Below are 19,527 nucleotides of genomic sequence, written 5' to 3'. Positions count from 1 at the left end.
ATAAAGCTGATCATCCAAGCATTCAAAGGTAAAGCTGGCCTCCTACCACCCACAGAACATGTTGCTTGGGAGAGGTTCATTGGGTACCTGCTGCTACCCTTTTGCCTTCTTTCAGCTGATTGGCTACGTGTTTGGGAAGCATGGCATACAGCAATGTCTCTGTTTTCTTCTTCTCCAGGGCTAGGTGTTTGGAAAGGACCCGGAGCTCCTCCTTCTTCCTCTCCAGCTGGTTGGACAGCTCTATCTCGGCCAGCCTCTGCTGGTTCAGGAGGATGAGGTCCCTGGTGGTGTCATGCCGGGCGATGTCGGAAATGTGCATCTTCCGTTCCTCCAGTTCCTGCAGGCTGCGGAGCTTGGGGGAGCACAGATAGATCATGCAACGCATGGATTCCATCCACATCATCTGGCCTGCCGGGACCAAGGCAGCAATCGGTGCACTGAATTGGTAAGTATCAACCGATCGGTAGTATTTCCTAAACGCTTATGCTATGCGGAGCTCTGTACTGAACATTTGGGAGAGTACGGCAGAGGTCGTAGGTGTGGTCCCCTACTCTCAAGGAACTTCCACTGTAGTGGGGAATCCATCCTAATATTAACCAAATGAAAAATTCTTGGCAAATACCATGTGCAATGTTAATGGTTAGCGTTATCATTGGCGTGACTAACAATTTTCCTTTTCTGAGCATCTCCTAAAACACCTTGCTCCATCTTTGTTCATTCCGAGGGGGTGCTCAAACCACCTTCTTAGTTGTCAATTTGAGTGGCCAACAAAATTCCACTTCAGGTGTTTGGTTTTCTAACCCATAGTGCTACTCCTTCCTCAGAGAACAATTTAAATTACTCTCTTTTCCCCTGTGTCTTGAGCACTAACTGGTCCTGAAGAAAATCATATGTCTGGGGAGAGGCAGTCCCCATATGGGTCATATGGGTCCTTTGAATGCACTAATGCTACACGGATCTTGCTTTTGCCCTAAGTGGCCAGAAGAGCAAGTGAGTGTTTCCTGCCTAATCTATCGTGCTTCCCCAATTATCCGGAAAATTTCACTTCCCCATGAAGTGGCTTTCGCATGGCGCTCCATCTCATTACTTTTGCGCTTGACCAGGTGGGTGAGACCCACATCCTCACTGTTCCCACTCTTTGAGTTGCCACTGGCACAAGTTGCCTGCCCCTACATCCCAAACTCATTTCCGACCAGTTTCACAGTCCACCTCCGCTACCTCCTTACTCCCTTTCATCCCCCTCAAGTCAACTTTTCTTTCAGCTTTCTCTTATTTTAAACTCACTGGTATCCCCTGGCTTTTAGTCTCCAGCTCCCAGGACTTCAAAGCCAGGGAGACCGGGCCAGACTGGGGCGGATGAGGGGGAGCACTGCTGCCATCTTCTCTCTTCCCATCCTACCCTACAAATAGAGACCAGGAAGGACGCCCGTATTGATTTTTGAAAATTAACTACAACTGACTGTGGCTCCAAATTCTTTTTTTTAATCCATCTCTTCATTATGATTTGAAAAGTCTGCCAATTGCCCTCTGACCAGCTTGTCCATTCCTGATATGGTCACCCAATCAGGAGTATTTCTTGAGCTCTTACTATGTACGGAGCACTGTACTAAGCATTTGGGAAAGTACAATACAGGCAAGTTAGACGCTACCCCTGCCCGCAAGGAATTTACAATCTACAGGCTCCCATGCTAAGGAGGTACCTTCTATTTAATACCTCTGAGTTTGAGGGAAGGTTGGTTTTTCCATGCTTCTGGCATCATTTCTCTTCGTGTTCCAAGCACAAATGGACTATTGATGAATTTGCAGATGCTGACAATAGTGAAGGGGACTTGGGGGTGGATGATGGAGAAATACTGGTCTACCCGAATGTCCTGGGTTTGGAGTCCTGGGACGTATTTTTGGATGTTCACTCCCGCTTGTTTGACCCTAAGCTATCCATAAAGAAGAAAGGCAGGGAAGAGGGTAGGTTTTAAGATCTATTCTGGAGTATAGGAAAAGAAAAAAGGTAAATCTGATATTCTCCTGGAACTCAGAACCAATCACTGAAATAACAGTGGAAGAGGTGAGCACCCCCTCAATACATTAGAGGAACCCCAGAAGGTTTATAGGAATTTTTTAAAATCTTCTAATAGAAAATTTGAAAAAAAAATGCAATTGTTTAAAAGATAGGTCGAAAGGTATCTGGCAGAGTAAAACAGTAATCATGTTGTAACACTGCCTTGTCAGAATCTGGTTTCTTATAGTATTAATTACATGTGAGATTGTTGACCTCTGTTATGTGCTTTGACATATTCAGCTGATATGGGAATATATTAAGGCATTGTTTATCATTTGAATAAACACAATTCTCAAGCTGAGATTTCCTCCGCATACGTAAATCGCCAAGGGCCAGATTCACACTCTAATCTGAACACGTCTGAACACGCACCGCCCAAAGTTGACAAACGCTCTTAATAAAGTATGCGTGGTGCTGGTAAAGCAGAATCTTGTGAGCCAAAAGATTAATCTGAGCGGGGTTGTGCTTTCTATTTAAAGGGACGTTAAAGAGAATTATGTCAGAGACCTGAAGTGCGATCCTTGAGTCTAATAGCAACACCATGTGTCAAAGTGTTAGAAAAATACAGGTCGCAGTCAAGGTGAGAGGTGGGGATAGAACGGAGAGAAGGCTGTCGTTCGAGAAGGAAAGTAAAAGCTCCATGTGTGTATCCTTGCTCTATGAATAGGCCTATCCTGTGGTTCCCAACTCCTTTGGCAACACTGCTGTTCAAAGGCAGGAAGGCCATCGAGATTTGATGGATCTTTGGACTTTCTTCTCCCAACCACATCATCTCGTATTTATTTATTAAGCTCGCTCATGTGCAAGGAGCTGAACATTTATACCAAGGGGCCTTCTGGGAGTTTGTAGTCTAAGACAAGAAGGGTCGGGTTAATTAACTATTTAACCTCATCTCCTCCCCTCCTCTACATTGTAATCCCCTGCAGATAATCTCACTCTCTGCTCAAGGCCAGAAACCTCTTTCAGGGAAAGCAGACACTTTGCAGGAAGCCTGGAAATTACAAACGTAGAAGGAATCGGCAAGCAAACATCTGCCTTGGGTCCATAAATGAGCTTCAGAGGAGTCACAGGAACTAAGGGACTATGGGAGGAGGCACAGTTTTTGGTAGTTAACAAACTCCTGTTTGACATAACTTACCCTCAGTCCTTTTGAAATTTTGTTGAAACCCATTTTTTAAGTAGTTCAATCAATATATGATGTTCCCATCAAAAATTGGTAGGGATAGCACATTAAAATCCTCTCATCTCTAAGAGCAGTGGTAGTCAGGCACTTTGATTGTCCCCGTTTTATAGATAGGGCACAACTGGCTACCCAAACAACTGCTGTGTGGAGGGCTGAAGTTGAGAAACCATAAGCGAGGAGGGCAGAGAAAGCATTTTAAGGGCACAGTAAAACAGCCGTAGACAAGGTTGTATCCCAAATGAGAACTGGGAGTCAGTTTCCTAGGATAGACCATCCTGGGGGACTGCAATCAGGAAGGGGGAGACTCTTTTTGAGCTAAAGCTTTGAAAGGAGGCTAAAGGGAAAAGAGAGTCATATGGCAAATACCAAATATGAGACAGAATTGGCTGGAACTGTGGGTCATGCATGACCCCATGGCTGAATTTCACCATCAGTGGCATGTTCTTTGAAGGTCAACTCTCCACAGATAGCACAAGTGAGGCATGAAGGAGTTAAATTATATGATTTCCGATTAGCACTAGCTGTTGGCAAACTTGGAAAATTTAGCCTGGAACACCCACTGAACTTGTCTGCCTCCCTTTAAACAATCATTCCTTATCTCCCCTATTGCATGAGGGTGGCACACTTACTGCTTCATCAAACACGAGGTGGAAAGGAAAAGCATTGCAGAATATTCCCTCTTCCACCCAAAGCCTTTCTGGATAAACTGGTTCAAAAGTCCTCAGTAGATTCCCTATATGGGGAAAAACCAAACCCATTAGTGATAAATTTCTGACCCCTCTCTTTCCATGAAGGGAAGATTAGAATGTTCTATAAAGGATTTTATGAAAATCCAAAATTAACTTCTTTTTCTCTTTCTTCAGTCTGCAGATGGCCCAAGCAATCTTTTTCCAAATTAACAGAAACACTCGCACAAAATAAACTTGTGTCTAGGTTGAGAGACCTTTCTGTATTCCGCTTTCCAGTTATCCCTTGTCGTCGTCCCCCCACCCCCGCACATTTCTCCCCAGAGAAGTGGATTGGGGCCAATTAACTATCTCCATGAAAATAGAGTCAGCATTGAAAATGCTGACAGACCAGACAATGAGCCATCGTGGCGCAAACAGCACCACTCTCGCTATTCAAAGCCGTCTTCACAGTGCTGAGCCGCGCGTCAGTGACATTTGCCATGAAGTTGTTTTAGAATGACAGTTTTGGATAGCACTTGAGGATTTCAACCAACAGCCCCGCTTGGCAGGGATAGTGATCCAAAATGGAGGCTTTTTGATATGAAAATCTTTTAGACAAAGGATCCCAATTGCCTGTTTGATTAGCTTACCATTAAATGACTCAGAAGGCAATCATTGGGTTCTGCAGCCGCCACCTCCCCCACCCCTCCAGATGTATATAATCAAAGCCCATCAGAATGCCCAGAATGGTGGGTAAGAATTTTCCTCCATCTTTCGGGCAACACAAACTCAAATCCGGGTGGTGGACATGTTGGCCCCGCCCCATTACCCAACTCTATTTTACATTCAAAAGCTGTCTCCGCTAACTCAGCTCCAACGAGCAGGAAGCGGGGCCTAGTGGATAGAGCATGGGCCTGGAAGTCAGGAGGACCTGGGTCCTAATACCCACTCCACCACTTGCCTGCTCTTTGACCTTGGGCAAGTCACTTCTCTGTACCTCCATTACCACCTCACCTGGAAAATGGGGATTAAGGCTTTGAGCCTCACGTGGGACAGGAACTGTGTCCAACCTGATTAATTTATAATAATAATTGTGGTATGAGTTAAGCTTTTACTATGTCCCAGGCATTGTACTGAGCGCTGGGGTGGGTACAAGCAAATGGGGTTGGACGCAGTCCCTGTCCCACATGGGGCTCACAGTCTCAATCCCTATTTACAGATGAGGTAATTGAGGCCCAGGGAAGTGAAGTCCTATGCCCAAGGTCACGCAGCAGACAAGTGGCCGGAGCTGGGATTAGAACCTACAACCTTCTCCTAGGCCTGTGCTCTATCCACTAAACTTATCTACTTCAAGTGCTTAGTATAGAGTGCCTGGCACATAGTAAGTGCTTAACAAATACAATTTAAAGAAAAAACAAAAAAACGGAGGAAAGAATAGCTGGGTAGCTTGTTTAGAAGAAGCCAAAGCTTCCCAGAACTTCAAAAAATTGGACTTTTAACACTGGAAGTAAATTTAATGAGTCCATGTGGTGTACGATGTGGGCTAATTCTGATAACAATTAAAAAAAAATGTTTTTCCTGGCAGTAGAGAGGAATGTCTCAGTGAGAACAAAGAAAGGGCATATTAGTAATCAAGCGAAATAAATTAAAAGCGAGTTAGAGTCTGATCACATTTAAATAAGAAAACCTTTCTCACTAAACCCAAGCTCTCCATTAATCAATGACATCATAATCATGGAGTGTTTTTCAGCCTCTTCGTATCCAGCGGGCTGTCATCCCCTGGGAGAGAAGCCATTTCTCTACCCAGCTGAGCTCCATCCATCATTATGCTCCGTGCAGCTGAGATTAGTAAACAGCAGACTCACCTTTTCCAAATATGACAACACTTCTCACAGTGTCCCAGCAGGATTTCTTCGCTGGGCAATGGGCTAGGGTCAAATATTTCTCCTTCATTTTCTGCAAAGCAGTTTCCAGTGCCTGTAAGAAGGAAAGAGAAAAGAAGCATATGCACTTGATCAGGTGATTTTTTTTCTTCAGATTTAGAGATGTTTTGTTTAGACAGAGCTCCTTTCTCCAAGGGATTCAGAGGCAATCAGCGATAGGTCTCGTCCATCTCACAGTGCCCCTCTGGGGAATGGCACAGGTATTTTTATCCCCCACTTTACAGACAGAGAGATTGAGGCATAGAGTGGTGAATGCAAAACTTGGACCCCGATTTTTGACTCTTCTCCAGCAGATGGGTCAGAGGGGTGTCTCTTTACTTTCTGTCAGCGCCTGCTGGACATCTTAAAAATCAATCCATCCGTGATAGTACTTGAGCAGTGGGGAGATATGAAATGGTTTTTTTTTTTAAAGAAAAATGATCTGCACAACAGAATGAAGTATGGACTGGAGTGGGGAGAGACAGGAGGCAGGGAGGTCAGCAAGGAGGCTAGATGCAGTAGTCAAAGACAGTATAAATACTTGCTTGTGCACAGCCTGGTAGAAGTTGGTGTGGAGAGGAAAGAGCAGATTTTAGAGATGTTGTGAAGGTTGATCTGACAGGATTTGGTGGCAGATTGAAGATGTGGGTTGAAAGAGAAATGAGTTAAGGATAATGCCAAGGTTATGGGCTTGTGAGACAGAGAGGATGGTAGTGCTGTCTACTCAAGGGAAAGTCATGGGAAGAACAGGGTTTGGGTGTGAAGATGAGTTCTCTTTTGGACTCGTTGAGTTTGAGATGTCTGTGGGATGTTTCTAGAGCAAGAAGAAATGCAAGACTGCAGAGAGGGGTCAGGACCGGAGAGGTAAATTTAAGAATCATCTATGTAGAAATGGTAGTTGAAGTGGTGGGAGTCATTGACTTCTCCAAGGGAGTGGGTGTAGATGGAAATTAGAAGGGGGCCCAGAGTTTAGTTTTGAGGAACTGCCACAGTTGGGGGTAGGAGGCAAAGGCAGAGCTGCGAGCAGTGGGAAAGGAGCCACTGAAGTTAGTGATTGGGGAAGGAAGAAGAGAGGGGCTAAGTGTTTTGATAAAGTGTAAAGGGATGGGATTGGAGGTGCAGGTGGAGGGCTGGTCGGTTCTTTTAAACCTCGGTCCCGTGGTTCATCCGCGCATCCCCCACTCCCTGCACCCCGTATCCTGAAGATGTTTCCCCCTAATCCTCCATCAATCCCAGTATCCCCCCAAACCTGCTGAGCCAGTTCTGTGTGTAGCCTGGAAGCTTGTTGTAGGCAGGGAATGTCTGTTTATTGTTGTGTTGTACTCTCCCAAGCACTTAGAACAGTGCTCTGCACACGATAAGCGCTTAATACATACGACCAAGGGAATATAAGGAAGCCCACCCCCTCAGGACTTTGTTTTCAACCTTGTTTTGTTGTGAGGGTCCCTTCCAGCCCAGTCCTCCAGAACCCCCGAAGCAACAGGCAGTGAGGATAGGACCAAGGCAGAGTTAGGAGGAAGGGCAGTCCTGACAAGACCTCTTCGCCTACCCTCCTCCACTATTCTTCAGAGGGTTGGTAGACCATTTTGGGCAAGGTTCAGGCCCTCGTTGGAAACAGAACCGAGGTTAGAAGGGAAGTAGGAAACTTATTCTTGCTGTACTTGCTGCCCAGAAACTACAGTTCCCAGAATCATTTGAGAATAAGATCCAATCAGCAAAACACTAAACACAACACAGCAAACTAAATTTGGGAGAGGAAGCACTCACCCTTTCTTTGTGTCTCCCTCTCTTCTTCTCTCCCTCCTCCCCCTCCCCCCACCCTCCCTTTCCCTCTCCCTCCCTGCCCTCTCCCTCCCTTTCCTTCTCCTTTCCCTCTTGTCTCCCTTGCTCCCCCTTGCCCCTCCCTCTCTTGCTTCCTGGAAGCCTTGTCCTGATTGAGTGCACACACTTAAACTTAGTGAATCTAAGGAAATTTACTTCTGTATTTTTAGTAACGTGTGAATGTACAAAAACTTGTATATCTGGATGACCGTAAGCACTCAGATCTGGTTTAGTGTTAACTAATCTCCCGCCTGTGTCTTAGCCTAAACTCTGTGTCTGAACTTTGAGTGTCTGAGAATCATCTGGATGCATGAGGGATTTTTCACTGGTTTCCCCACCCTTTACAAACTCTCCTACGCCTATCAATTCTGTTCTATTATACTTTCCCCAGCACTTAGTACAGCGTCTGCACCCAGTAAGCACTTAATACATTCCAGTGATTGATCAGCTCACGCCAACTGTTACTTGGACTGCAGTTGCTGCTCTGTGGCTTCATCTTCGATCCTAGGCATTTTAAAGGACTTTGTCTAACACACAATAATACTAGTGGGATTTGCTGAACACCTATTGATTACAATGCACATACTTAGCTCCTAGGAAAAACAACAAAAACACAAGATAGGTACCCTGCCCACAAGGAGGTTACACTCAGATGAAGAGTTTACACTCTTATTGTCCGGGCTGGTAACCCAGATTTAATTTTGGCATCAGCCACAGGCAGAACTGAGTTTAAAGTACCTCTTGGTCCTTCTGGTGGTCTTGGCCGTTTGGAGATATTTTCTGCTTTTCTCTTCTCTTCCCTCCCCGAGCTTTCTGATGAACAAGAAACACGACATGCTCCTTCTTCCCGGTCCTTTCCTCTTCTTCACTTTTATCAAGAATATCCATGGTCACATCAGTGTCAAAGAAGTCTTTAGCAACAGCCTCTATGATACCTTTGACAGGAGAACACACGGTAATTGCTAGGGAGGTAATCCATCAGAATGAGTAATGGAATCTGAGAGTTAGAGGTGGGTTAGGACTGCTGCTAATGATTTTTGCAGCCATAGACAAAATGAGAAGGCACCATGGTCATTAGTGGACAAGGCCCAGGGCTGGAAGTCGGAAGACCTGAGATCTACTCCCAGCTCTATCGCTTGATCGCTGAGAGATAGTAATAGGGATGGTATTCATTCACTCGTATTTATTGAGCACTTACTGTGTACTAAGCGCTTACTAAACCTTCACATTGTGCCCAAGCACCGGGATAGATACAAAATAATCAGATCAATCCCTCATCCACACAATAGAAAAGGGAGGAGGAATAGGCCACTTAACTTCTCTGTTTCTCAATCACCTCATCTGTAAAATGGGAATTAAGATTATGAGCCCCACGTGGGACAGGGACCGTGTCCAACCTGAGTGGCTTGAATCTACCCCACTGCTTAGAGCAATGCTTGGTACATAGTAAGCACTTAACACGCCATAAAAATGTGTGTTATCATCCCCATTTTATAGATGTTTTAACTGAGGCATAGAGAGATCAAGGGTCTTGGCCAAGGTCAACCAGGCAAGTGGTAGAGTCAGGACTAGACCCTGGACCTCCATGCTCTTTCCACTAGGCCAAAGGCAAGCCACTTAACTCTGTTGCACCTCAGTATTCTCATGCTACCCAAAATTTAAATATGCCCAAATGTTAATAATCAGAATAATAATAATTGTGGCATTTAAGTGCATACTATTTTCAGGCATTGTACTAAGCGCTAGGGTGGATAGAAGCAAATCAGGTTGGACACAGTCCCTGTCCCACGTGGGGCTCACAGTCTCAATCCTCATTTTATAGATGAGGTAACTGAGGCCTACAAAAGTGAAGTGATGCGATCAAGGTCACACAGCAGACAAGTGATGGAGCCGGGATTAGAACCCATGACCTTTTGACTCCCAGGCCCGGGCTCGCTCTATCCACTGCACCATGCTGCTTCTCCACTTCTCATGTTTCGCACTGACTGTGTCTGAGGCCCAGAGAAACCTTGCCATTGTAAAGATCCCTGAGGTTCAAAGAAGAGGTTCACTCAGAAATTCCTAAGTGATCAAAGATCATCAATCAATGGTATTTACTAAGTGCTTACTGTGTGCCGAGCACTGTACTAAGTGTTTGAAAAAGTACAATACATTAGAGTTGGCAGACGTGGTCCCTGTCCACTGGGAGATTACAGTCAGTTTTAAGAAAGTACTTGATTAGAAAAGCAACAGTTAGGCGTGCAAGCAAGAAGTCATACATTACCAAGGAATTTAGCTTAATCGGACCTCAGCATCTGGCAACTCAGATAGCCATTGGCTTTTGTGGAGGTAATCTTCTTGTGGCAAATCCAGTTCTAGCAATTTACCAGCCCATTACTATACCTGGCACGATGTGACAGAGCCCGCTCCGATCAGAGTAATAGTGAAGGAGGATTATCCCGTCTGACCCTTTCTCCACACGAAATGACGGAGCATTCATTGCCTAATGAAGAAATGACACACACTTTTCTCAGTCCACCTGATTCATTCACGTTGCCCTTTTGAGGGCCGAGGAAAGGTACGGACTGTGGGCAGGGATTCTCTAAGGTTTCCGATGGAGGAAAAAAGGGCAATCCAGTGCGGCCAGGAGAAACAAGCAACTGACTGGGTGGGAAATTCTTTGAACCTACTGGAAGAATTCAAATTTCGAATTTTGGTCACTTCCATCTTGCTTGGATGAACTCTCCAAACATAGAAATGCCACTAGCAGATTGGCCAACTAAAGGTTTCCATCCAGCCCAGTATTCTGTCTCTGACAGTGATGCAAAAGGTAACCTAGTGTGATGGCTGCCCTTCCATGGCGTCAATTAATCAGTGGTATGTACTGAGTCCTTACTATTGCAGAGTACTGTACTAAGCGCTTGGGAGAGTTCAGTTCAGTGAAATTTGTAGATATGATCTTCCAGTGTAGAAGGGGAGACAGGTATCATTTTGGATAGGGAATGTGTCTGTTTTATTCTGTTATACTCTCCCAAGCGCTAAGCACTGGCTCTGCATATACTAAGTGCTCAGAAAGTGTGACTGATTAAAATCAGTTTCAGATAGGGGAAATTCATGAGTGTAAGGTTAGGGACATAAAGTGCTATGGGCTGGAAAGTGAGGCAATGTAGCAAATGGTTAAGAGGCACAGATCCAAATGTAGAGGCAACATAGAGGGGTGGAACATCCCAGCTCATCTCTATCTATATCAGAAAGGTCATCTCACCTCCCTAACTTTTCACCCTGTATGATGCAGGGTGATTTTTGGCCCACTTTTTTCCAGGAAAAAAAGGCATCATATAATAAGATGACTGAAAGGACAAGAATAGCACTCCTTGCCAAGAAGAACAATGTCACCCTGTGGATTTTCAAGGGAGATTAGCAGCGGGGCCAGCACTAACCTCTACCCTCAAAACTATGTGCTTGGCATAAGCGGGAGGGCACAAAATCTTCAACCCATAGGAGAATGCTTCCTGTTTTATTTTTCACGTTTTTGCCTTAAAAATCAAGGACATTAGCCATCAAACATTTGCACTCCTCCTGACCGCCTTCTTTTAATTAAGTTCGGGTCCCAGTGGGGAAATTCATTTCTTACCACCTCAGCCAGTAACCATTCATGCTAATCAGGGCTGAGTGGTTTCCTCCCCTATATATTGACTCTGACTTTCAGATTCTTGGCTCACTCGGCCAGATGCTATAGAGGGGAATTAATCCCCACCCTGATTTTGTGAGGGCCGGTCTTCTCCCTGCGGTTTCTTTTGAGATTTATTCCCAAGGCGTCTTGAGCAATTGGACAAAAGGGCACCACCCTCAAGGAGGCCCATGGTGGCTATGATAATAGTAATTGTGTTAAGCGTTTACTATGTGTCAAGCACTGTGCTAAGTAATGGGGTCAATAAAAGATAATCAAGGAGGACAAGATCCCCATCCCACACAGGGCTCGCCATTGGAAGTAGGAGGGAGAACAGGTATTTGAGTCCCATTTTCCAGATGAGGAATCTGAGGCCTGGAAAAGTTAAGTGATTTCCTCAAGATCATGTAACAGACAAGAAGCAAAGCCTGGATTAGATTTGTACATTCCAAGCGCTTAGTACAGTGCTCTGCACATAGTAAGCACTCAATAAATACTATTGAATGAATGAATTAGAACCCAAGACCTCTGATTCCCAGACCCGTGCTCTTTCCACGGGGTCCCTCGGCCTTCACTGCTGTTGTTGTTCAGGCCCAAGCCTAGTCCCAGTTTGGGGTTATAGGGTGTGTTCCCAGAGGTAGGGGTGGACACTCCCTCTGGGAATCAATTAATCAATGGTTATTGAGTGCTTACTGTGTGCAGAGCACTGTATTGAGCCCTTGGAGGATATCCTGGGCTTCCACTGCCCGAAGCTCAGAGCTGTATTCATGTCCACCAAATCATTTGTCCCTACCAAGAGACCCCTTCCTCCTTGGGGCCTTGCCTTTCACTCAGACAGAGAAATCTCTGCCCTCTAAAATGTTTGTGACCAGTGAATCACTTGTCCTAGTTCTTACCCATTTTCAGGCTTATCTCCAACTAAAAAATAATAATTATCCAATTAGGTCACATATATGGATTTTCAGGATTCACATTCTTTCCAGAGCTGGATGCCAACCTTCCTGTTATATACAGTACACAGGGAGTCAAGGGAATGTGACAAGGGAAAGGTGGCCATGCGTCCGGTTTCATACTGGGCAATCCGGATTTCAGCTTTTGGTACCCCAGCCTGGTGCTGTTAAAGCACCAAACACTTTTCGATGCAGTATTTTCATTTTAAGGACCCAGCCTCCCTCCACTTTAGCTCATGCTTGTTGAGTTCCATGACCAGGAAAGGGCTTCTGTTTACAGGGATCTGGGAGAGAAATGCAGTAGCTCTTAAGCAAAGGAATCTGGGATTGTCCAGCGACATGCCCTAAGTGCTAGTGGATGTCCACAAAGTGAACTGTATCACATTACTGTGTTGTTCTCTCTTCCCAGTGTAACCAACATCATTGTGTTAGGCTGTATTCCTGGTTTAAACAGGTCCTGGTGTAACACTGTGTGTCTGGAGTAACGTGGAGCATCATGTATTAGAAAATAGCCTCACTGGCTACCAAGAAAGGTGGTGGGACTCAGAGAGTTTTGACTTTATTGAAGTCAAACCAGGGGTTGCTCTTTCTCTCTCTCTCCTGCAGCTCAGGTCTCACCAGCTGCCAAGAGTCTTGGCCAAAGTCGCCACTGCTACCAAGAGATTAAAAGCGAGATGGATGACTATACCTGATAGGAGAGAGCAAGGTAACTGTGAAGGGCATCTAAGTTTTCAATGAACTCCATCAAATTTCCTCCCAGGGTCCGTAACATCCTGTCATAGCCAGACATCTTGCAGAACTTGAAGAAGTGCTCACCAAAGAGTTTCAGAATCGCTTCTTTGGAGATACCTGTAGACCCCCAAAGAATAAAGTCCCAGTGGAGAAATATGTAGTTTTGGTGTTTCAGTGCTTTCTATGTGTCAAGCATAGTCTCACAGGTGTTAACAGTCTAATTAGGAGGGAGAACAGGTATTGAGTCCCCATTTTACAGATGAGGAAACTGAGGCTCAGAGAAGTTAAGTGACTTGTCCAGGGTCACACAGCAGACACATGGTGTTAACAGTCTAAGTAGGAAGGAGAACAGGTATTGAATCCCCATTTTACAGAAGAGGAAACTGAGGCCCAGAGAAGTTAAGTGACTTGTCCAGGGTCACTTAGCAGACAAGTGGCAGAGCCAGGATTAGAACCCAGGTCCTCTGACTCCCAGGCCCGTGCTCTTTCTACTAGGGCACACTGCTTTCCTGAGTACTAAATATTCACTATCTCCATAGCACTTTCATATGTATTTTATACACCTTACTAAATATTAACTCTCTACATATACCCCCTTTTCCCTTTTAGTGTTTCTCTCCCCCACAGACTGTCAACTCCTTGAAGGTAGGAATCAGGTCTTCTAACTCTGTACTCTGTCAAGTGCTTAGCACAGGGCTCTGCATACAGTAGCCACATATAAATATTACTAATTGACTATTTTGAAGAATATCTCTAATCTGAGGAAGGGAAGCAAGACATTTTGATCTATTTTGTCTTTTCCTGCTCTGTAAGCATGGTCATTTCTCCAGAAGGGTTATTAAAAACATGATTGTATTGGGATGGTAGTGCCATATGAATGGGTACAGATCTCCTGGTCTATGCCCAGTCAGCCTGGCACCATAAAAGTCAAAATCATTCCCCTCAACATAGCCATATATATTGAGGCTTCTGATGTTGATTGCCCTCTTCTCTAGAACTTGGATAGCCTGGAGCTTCAGACTGCTGAGGATTTCTTTACACCCAACTGTTGAACTTCCCAAGTGCTTAGTAGAGTGTTCAATAGGCACTCAAGAAGTACCCTTAACACACTTGCCCCCACCAAGATATTTGAACTTTGGCAAATTTATTTGGAAAAATAAAAATGTCTGGTAACGGTTGCCAAGATCGTCTTATTAAACCCTGGGAAGGCTCACCCACCGCTGGGGAACAATCAAATTCTTGGTCAGGCCAAACACAGTTTTGTTTCCTGAATTACCTAGGTAATTTCCTCTCTTCCTTGCTTCATTTTGGCTAGGGTGTTTTGACCTCTCCCTGCCACTGACTGTAGCCATTTTGGGCTTTCCAGGTTCAAGATCAGAATGGGGACTGCCCAGACCTTTTCTCAGAGGTGGGATAGATGTCAGGGAAAATATTTTCCCCCAGATAATCCAGCTCAAAGCAGATTTTTTTTTCCTGAATTACTCAGATAATTACCTCCAGGGCTCTACTTTAGCTGTGGAGAATTAGCCAGGTGCATTTGAAGGTGGTATTAGTTATCTCGGGCTACCTGCTGACACTCCTGAGGGGATTGTATGAGCTTTTATTAAATTCCTGTCCAAATCCTGGCCAGTGATTATGAGTCCCTGGATGGGAAATTCCTGAAAAGTAAGTAGATGGGAGTTGGTCTGTCCCTTCCTTCCTCCCTCTCTGCTCCATTCCCCGCCCCCCCACTTATCCCCCAATTTGTCTGGCTGAGAGAAAACAGCTGTGCTTCCTAACTGGCCGCTGATGGGAACAGGTGCACCTCATTACCTGCCAATGTAAGCACGTCGAAGGGGCCAGTCTCAAGACGCATTTGCTGATAGGTAGCCAAACGAGCTTATTTTGGAGGGACAAGAGCGGCTCTGTGGAGGTGAAGTTCCTATTTGATTTCTCTTTCCAAAATCCCATGGAAGCCTACAGCATTGATTGTGGCAGAGCCTTGCTATTTAGTTTTTTGAGTCCCTAAGCTGTGCAAAAAAGAGAAGTACCCACTCCCCACCCCCAAAGTCTGAAACCTGGAGGGATGACTGAGAATACTCAATATGTGCATTGGAAGAGTTTTTCTTTGCTTGTCCTTGGTGGTCATGCTCTTCGAAACAGAGGGGCTGCTTATGTTGTTCTCTTGCTGACACAGAGATTTTTAACATCTCAGCTGTGTAAATCAGACCAGGCTTCAGATTTGGGGGTGGGAGGAGCATGGAGGGGAGACCTAAGGGAAGGAGGGTGAATATAAGGTGTAGGGGCTTGGAGGTGCATAATTCCACCGAGCCCTGAGTCTTTACTGAATGTTAGAAGAATTTATTGGGTCGAGCAGAACTTTAATGAAGAGAGATGAAGAGAGCTCGAAGAAAGGAGCAGAAGCAGGCTGCCGTCTGACGATGGATTTATCCCTGAATTTGGAAGGGGAAAAATTAAGAGGTCACAGATCCCCTCCCTACCATCCACCTAATCTTGGGGAGAAGCCCCCCGACACACACACTCCACTCCACACAAGTAGACACAGGAGGAAAGAGGGTGGTATCTACTTTCTGACTGATCAATTGATATTTATTGAGCATCTATTGAATGTGAAGCACTCTATTAAGCACTTGGGAGGAAGTGCCTGGCAAACCTTAGCACAAATCAAGCACTGCCTACACCTCCCACACCCCCTCCTCTTACTGCTATTTATATCTTGTTGAGAAACTTCATGTATACCCATAGTTTAAAACTTTATTCATCCACACAAAAAGTGCTTGGGAAAATCTGATTAAAAGGTAACAACGAAAGGTAAGCATGAGGTTAATTTTTTTTCTCAGATCTGTCATGATTACTTTCAAGGCTGTGGCCCATGTTCTCATCCGCACTGTTGCTTTTACATGCGGCCCTGCTTAAAGAATGACCATCATTTGGTCACTCTACATGTGAATTTTTCTCAATGAAATGACTGAGTTATGCAAAGGTGTCTAGCTGTTACATTCTTTGCAAAGTCTGTCAGCTGTGCCAATTTTTTTTCTCTCCTCAGATCAAGGATAACCCTTGTATCCACTCAGTGAGCCTTTATTCATTGACAGAATGATTACTTTATGAAATGTTCACCATGCCATCTGTTCTGTCTTAAATTATGCTAAGCAAAAGGCATGATAAAGCGACTGTTGCATGATGGTTTACGGGGACCTCAACAGTTGCTTAAAGGTGGAGCTTTGTGCTACTGAGTCTACTCTCTGGGAAAACCAAAATAGGACAAATAAGAGTTATTCTTGTGAGAAGCAGTGTTGCCTAGTGGATAGAGCCTGGTCCTGGGAGGCGGAAGGACCTAGGTTCAAATCCCGGCTCTTCCGCTTGTCTGCTGTATGGCCTTGGACAAGTCACTTCACTTCTCTGTGCCTCAGGTACCTTGTCTGTAAAGTGGAGATTAAGACCCTGAGCCCTATGTGGGGCATGGACTGTGTCCAACCTGATTAGCTTGAATCTACCTCAGTGCCTTGTACAGTGCCTGGCACATAGTAGGTGCTTAACAAATACCATAAAAAAAAATACATGGTTTCTGTAGCTGAGGACCTCCAGGCACTTTCCAGATATGAATGGGGTTTTGACAATTGAATCCTCTCAGTGTCCTTAAGAATAAGTTGCTCTGTACTTGTACCAACATGACAGGAAGGTCAGAAGCAAGTTCTGTGTACCGTCAGCCACTAGGGAGCCATGTCTTCCTGGAACATCCAATCTAATGGCTAAATTAAAGCCTCTGCTCCTGCAATGCCATCAGATTGAGTGTCCATGCGGGATCAGTCATCTCACATTCTCTGGCTATGTCTACATGAGTCGAGGGTTTACAACCATTCGGTTGTATAAGCAGCATGTCTTAGTCCAAGTCTTGGAGTCAGAAGGACCTGGGTTCTGATCCCAGCTCCACCACTTGTCTGCTGGGTTACCTTGGGCAAGTCACTTCACTTCTCTGTGCTTCAGTTCCCTCATCTGTAAAATGGGGAATAAGACTGTGAGCCTCATGTGGGACAAGGACTGTGTCCAGTCCAATTTCCATGTATCCACCCCAGTGCCTAGTACAGTGGTCAGCACATAGTAAGTGCTTAGCAAATGCCGCTATTTTATTTTTTTTGACCCAAATCCCGGCTCTGCCACTTGTCAGCTGTGTGACCGTGGGCAAGTCACTTAACTTCTCTGTGCCTCAGTTACCTCATCTGTAAAATGGGGATTAAGACTGTGTCTCATGTGGGACAACCTGATTATCCTGTACCTACCCCAGCGCTTAGAACAGAGCTCTGCACATAGTAAGCGCTTAACAAATACCAACATTATTATTATTATTGTTATTATTATGTTACCTTCTCCTCATTGTTTTTCTATACAAATATCAAAAAGGGGTTAAGGATTAGAGTGGTCTTAGTATCAGGATCAGGTTCAAACACAGTCTGTACAGAAGCAGTGTTGCCTACTGGAAGAATCATGGGCTTGGAAGTCAAAAGACCTGGCTGCTAATGCTGGCTCTGCCGCTTGCTTGCTGTATTCTTGGGCAAGTGATTTTAGCTCCTCTGGACCTCAGTATCCTCAACGGTAAAATACTGTAGCCTTGTGTGCCCCTTCATGTACCACATTGCTTTTACCCCCTAGAACAGTCCCATGCACACTAAGGGCAGTTGGTAAGAAATAATTGATGATTATGTTCATTTAGCTACAGTAAATCTTCATTAATTTCTACTTAAAGTGGAGTAAGCCCAATGTGAATGAGAAAAGCTTGATTTATGGAAGTATTGTTTTAAATGAAAATTTGTTATAATCCTCTGAGTAGACTTGAATATGTCCATGGTGTCATGTGTGTGTGAGAGAGACAGACCGACCGGGCTCCGAATCTTTTTGTGCCTTGCCTTCCTGAGCCCTCTAGTGGTCTTTCTTTCTGCGACTGCCTCTTGAAATTTGTCTCTAAGGCAGGTCTGCTTTTCTTGTACAAGTGCTCAGCCTCTGCCTCTCTGCTTCTTTCCTCAGAAGTCGAGACTTTAAATTAAATTGACCTGATCAGTGCCACAACTCTTGTTTTTCTTCTGTAGCCTAGACCTGGCCTCAGCCGGGATGGAGTCTGCTTTGTTCAGGGTGGCCAACTCTACTTCTAAGCGGTGTGTCTCCAGCCTCGAACGTGATGAGTGTTAGCCCTCTCCTTCAGGCTGCATGCCAACCGGGCTTGGGCAGATACATTTCTGGATAGAAGTTTGGGATTTTTTTTTAATGGCCATTCTGTCCCCTGGATTTCTCCCAGCTTTAAGTCTCCGTCCTTCTGTCATTTGCTACGGTGTGGCTCTGCCCCTCTCTGAGCGGCTGAAGGAGACGAATACGAGTTGTTTAATTAGCACGCCCTTGGCGGCAGTGGACTGATCCAAAGCTGGCATGAAACTGGTAGCAGACCACGTCTGGAGAAAAGGCTCATAATTAGACAAGCTCAAGTTTCTAAAGACTCAATTACTTGAGCCCCGAGGCTCCTGGGACCTTCTGACCTCTCCTACGCCAGCCTCCTCGTTGGCTTCCCTCCCCCACGGGATGACCAGGGGAAAGATAGAAGTGACCTGGGCTCAGTCAAATCGCCCCTAACCGAGTGGGAAAGGAAAATGATTCTTTTTCTTTTTTTTTATATGAATTTTTGAGGGTTCGAGAACCCTGAGTTAAAATTATCACTTTTTTAATTAAGTGAATTATTTGAAATTAAAATGAAATTGAAATATGCTCAGCACCTCACCCAAGCATCAGGGATCACTCGGGCCGTCTGGAGGGACCACCTGTCCCTGTAAGTCTAACCGTTGGTTGGCTGACCCGATATGTCAACAGGAACTTGTGCCTGGTTAGCTTGGAGGGAGGGAGGTTTATTTTAACCTGTCCTGCCCCCAAAAGAACACAGTGTGCAAGTACACCCAGTTCTGCCTTAGCCCGTGTTTGGGCTGGAATGCTGTTAGGAATTGGGGAACATCTCGTCTGGCAGTCTGTGCTTGTGTTAAGCTCCTTGAGAACCAGGATCGTGTTCGCTTGCTCCTTATACTCTGCCAAGCGCTCAGTACAGTGCTCTACGCACAGAAAGCGTTCCATAAGTTCTGCCGATTGCCTCGTGGGGTCGGAGGAAATGGTTTGTGTGCTTGCTCACCATGTCGGGCGTGGGAGAGCGCTACAACACTGTTTTCCTTAAAACCGGCTTTGGCAAGAACACACGCTATAAGAAAACTATCTTACCCAAATACTGTGGCTTTCCGAGGGGGTGTGGCCTCTAGCCAGGTGCTGAGGACCATCCCTTAACCAATGGGCTTGACCTGCCCCCCTCGGTTTGCTTATTGGTAACAAATACTCAAGTTCCCATCGGATCTTCCCTCTGAAGGATCTAAACCCTCACCTGCTGCCAGTCTAAGCCTGATTTTTTCTACCCCCCTCTTCTCTTCCCAAATCTGGGAGATGGCTTGGTCTAGTGGAAAGAGCAAAGCATCTGGGAAGTCAGGAGACTCAGGGTCTTGTCCTAGCTCTGTCACTGGGCTG

The 19,527-nt window shown here is 45.2% G+C and overlaps 2 protein-coding genes across 2 annotated transcripts in view; one reads left to right on the top strand and one right to left on the bottom strand.

The window, feature by feature from the left end:
* The window catches only part of RNASEH2B (ribonuclease H2 subunit B), an 85,771-nt gene extending 85,516 nt beyond the window's left edge, over positions 1-255 (top strand). The window contains exon 12 of the transcript XR_003754034.2: positions 179-255. The gene's annotated coding sequence lies outside the window, so the exon portion shown is untranslated. The remainder of the gene's footprint in view (positions 1-178) is intronic.
* LOC100082922 (guanylate cyclase soluble subunit beta-2-like) overlaps positions 1-19,527 on the bottom strand; it is a 43,004-nt gene that overhangs the window by 12,143 nt on the left and 11,334 nt on the right. The window contains exons 5-11 of the mRNA XM_039915012.1: positions 12,938-13,098; positions 10,033-10,132; positions 8,389-8,585; positions 5,773-5,884; positions 3,869-3,972; positions 1,715-1,931; positions 88-408 (exon numbers count right to left, since the gene is read on the bottom strand). Coding sequence (XP_039770946.1) covers positions 88-408; positions 1,715-1,931; positions 3,869-3,972; positions 5,773-5,884; positions 8,389-8,585; positions 10,033-10,132; positions 12,938-13,098 — 1,212 coding nt within the window. The remainder of the gene's footprint in view (positions 1-87; positions 409-1,714; positions 1,932-3,868; positions 3,973-5,772; positions 5,885-8,388; positions 8,586-10,032; positions 10,133-12,937; positions 13,099-19,527) is intronic.

Source organism: Ornithorhynchus anatinus, chromosome 20, assembly GCF_004115215.2.
Source record: "Ornithorhynchus anatinus isolate Pmale09 chromosome 20, mOrnAna1.pri.v4, whole genome shotgun sequence".
NCBI classification, from domain to species: domain Eukaryota; kingdom Metazoa; phylum Chordata; class Mammalia; order Monotremata; family Ornithorhynchidae; genus Ornithorhynchus; species Ornithorhynchus anatinus.
Note: the sequence above shows the minus strand (reverse complement) of the source record. Positions and strands in the feature narration are given on the sequence as shown.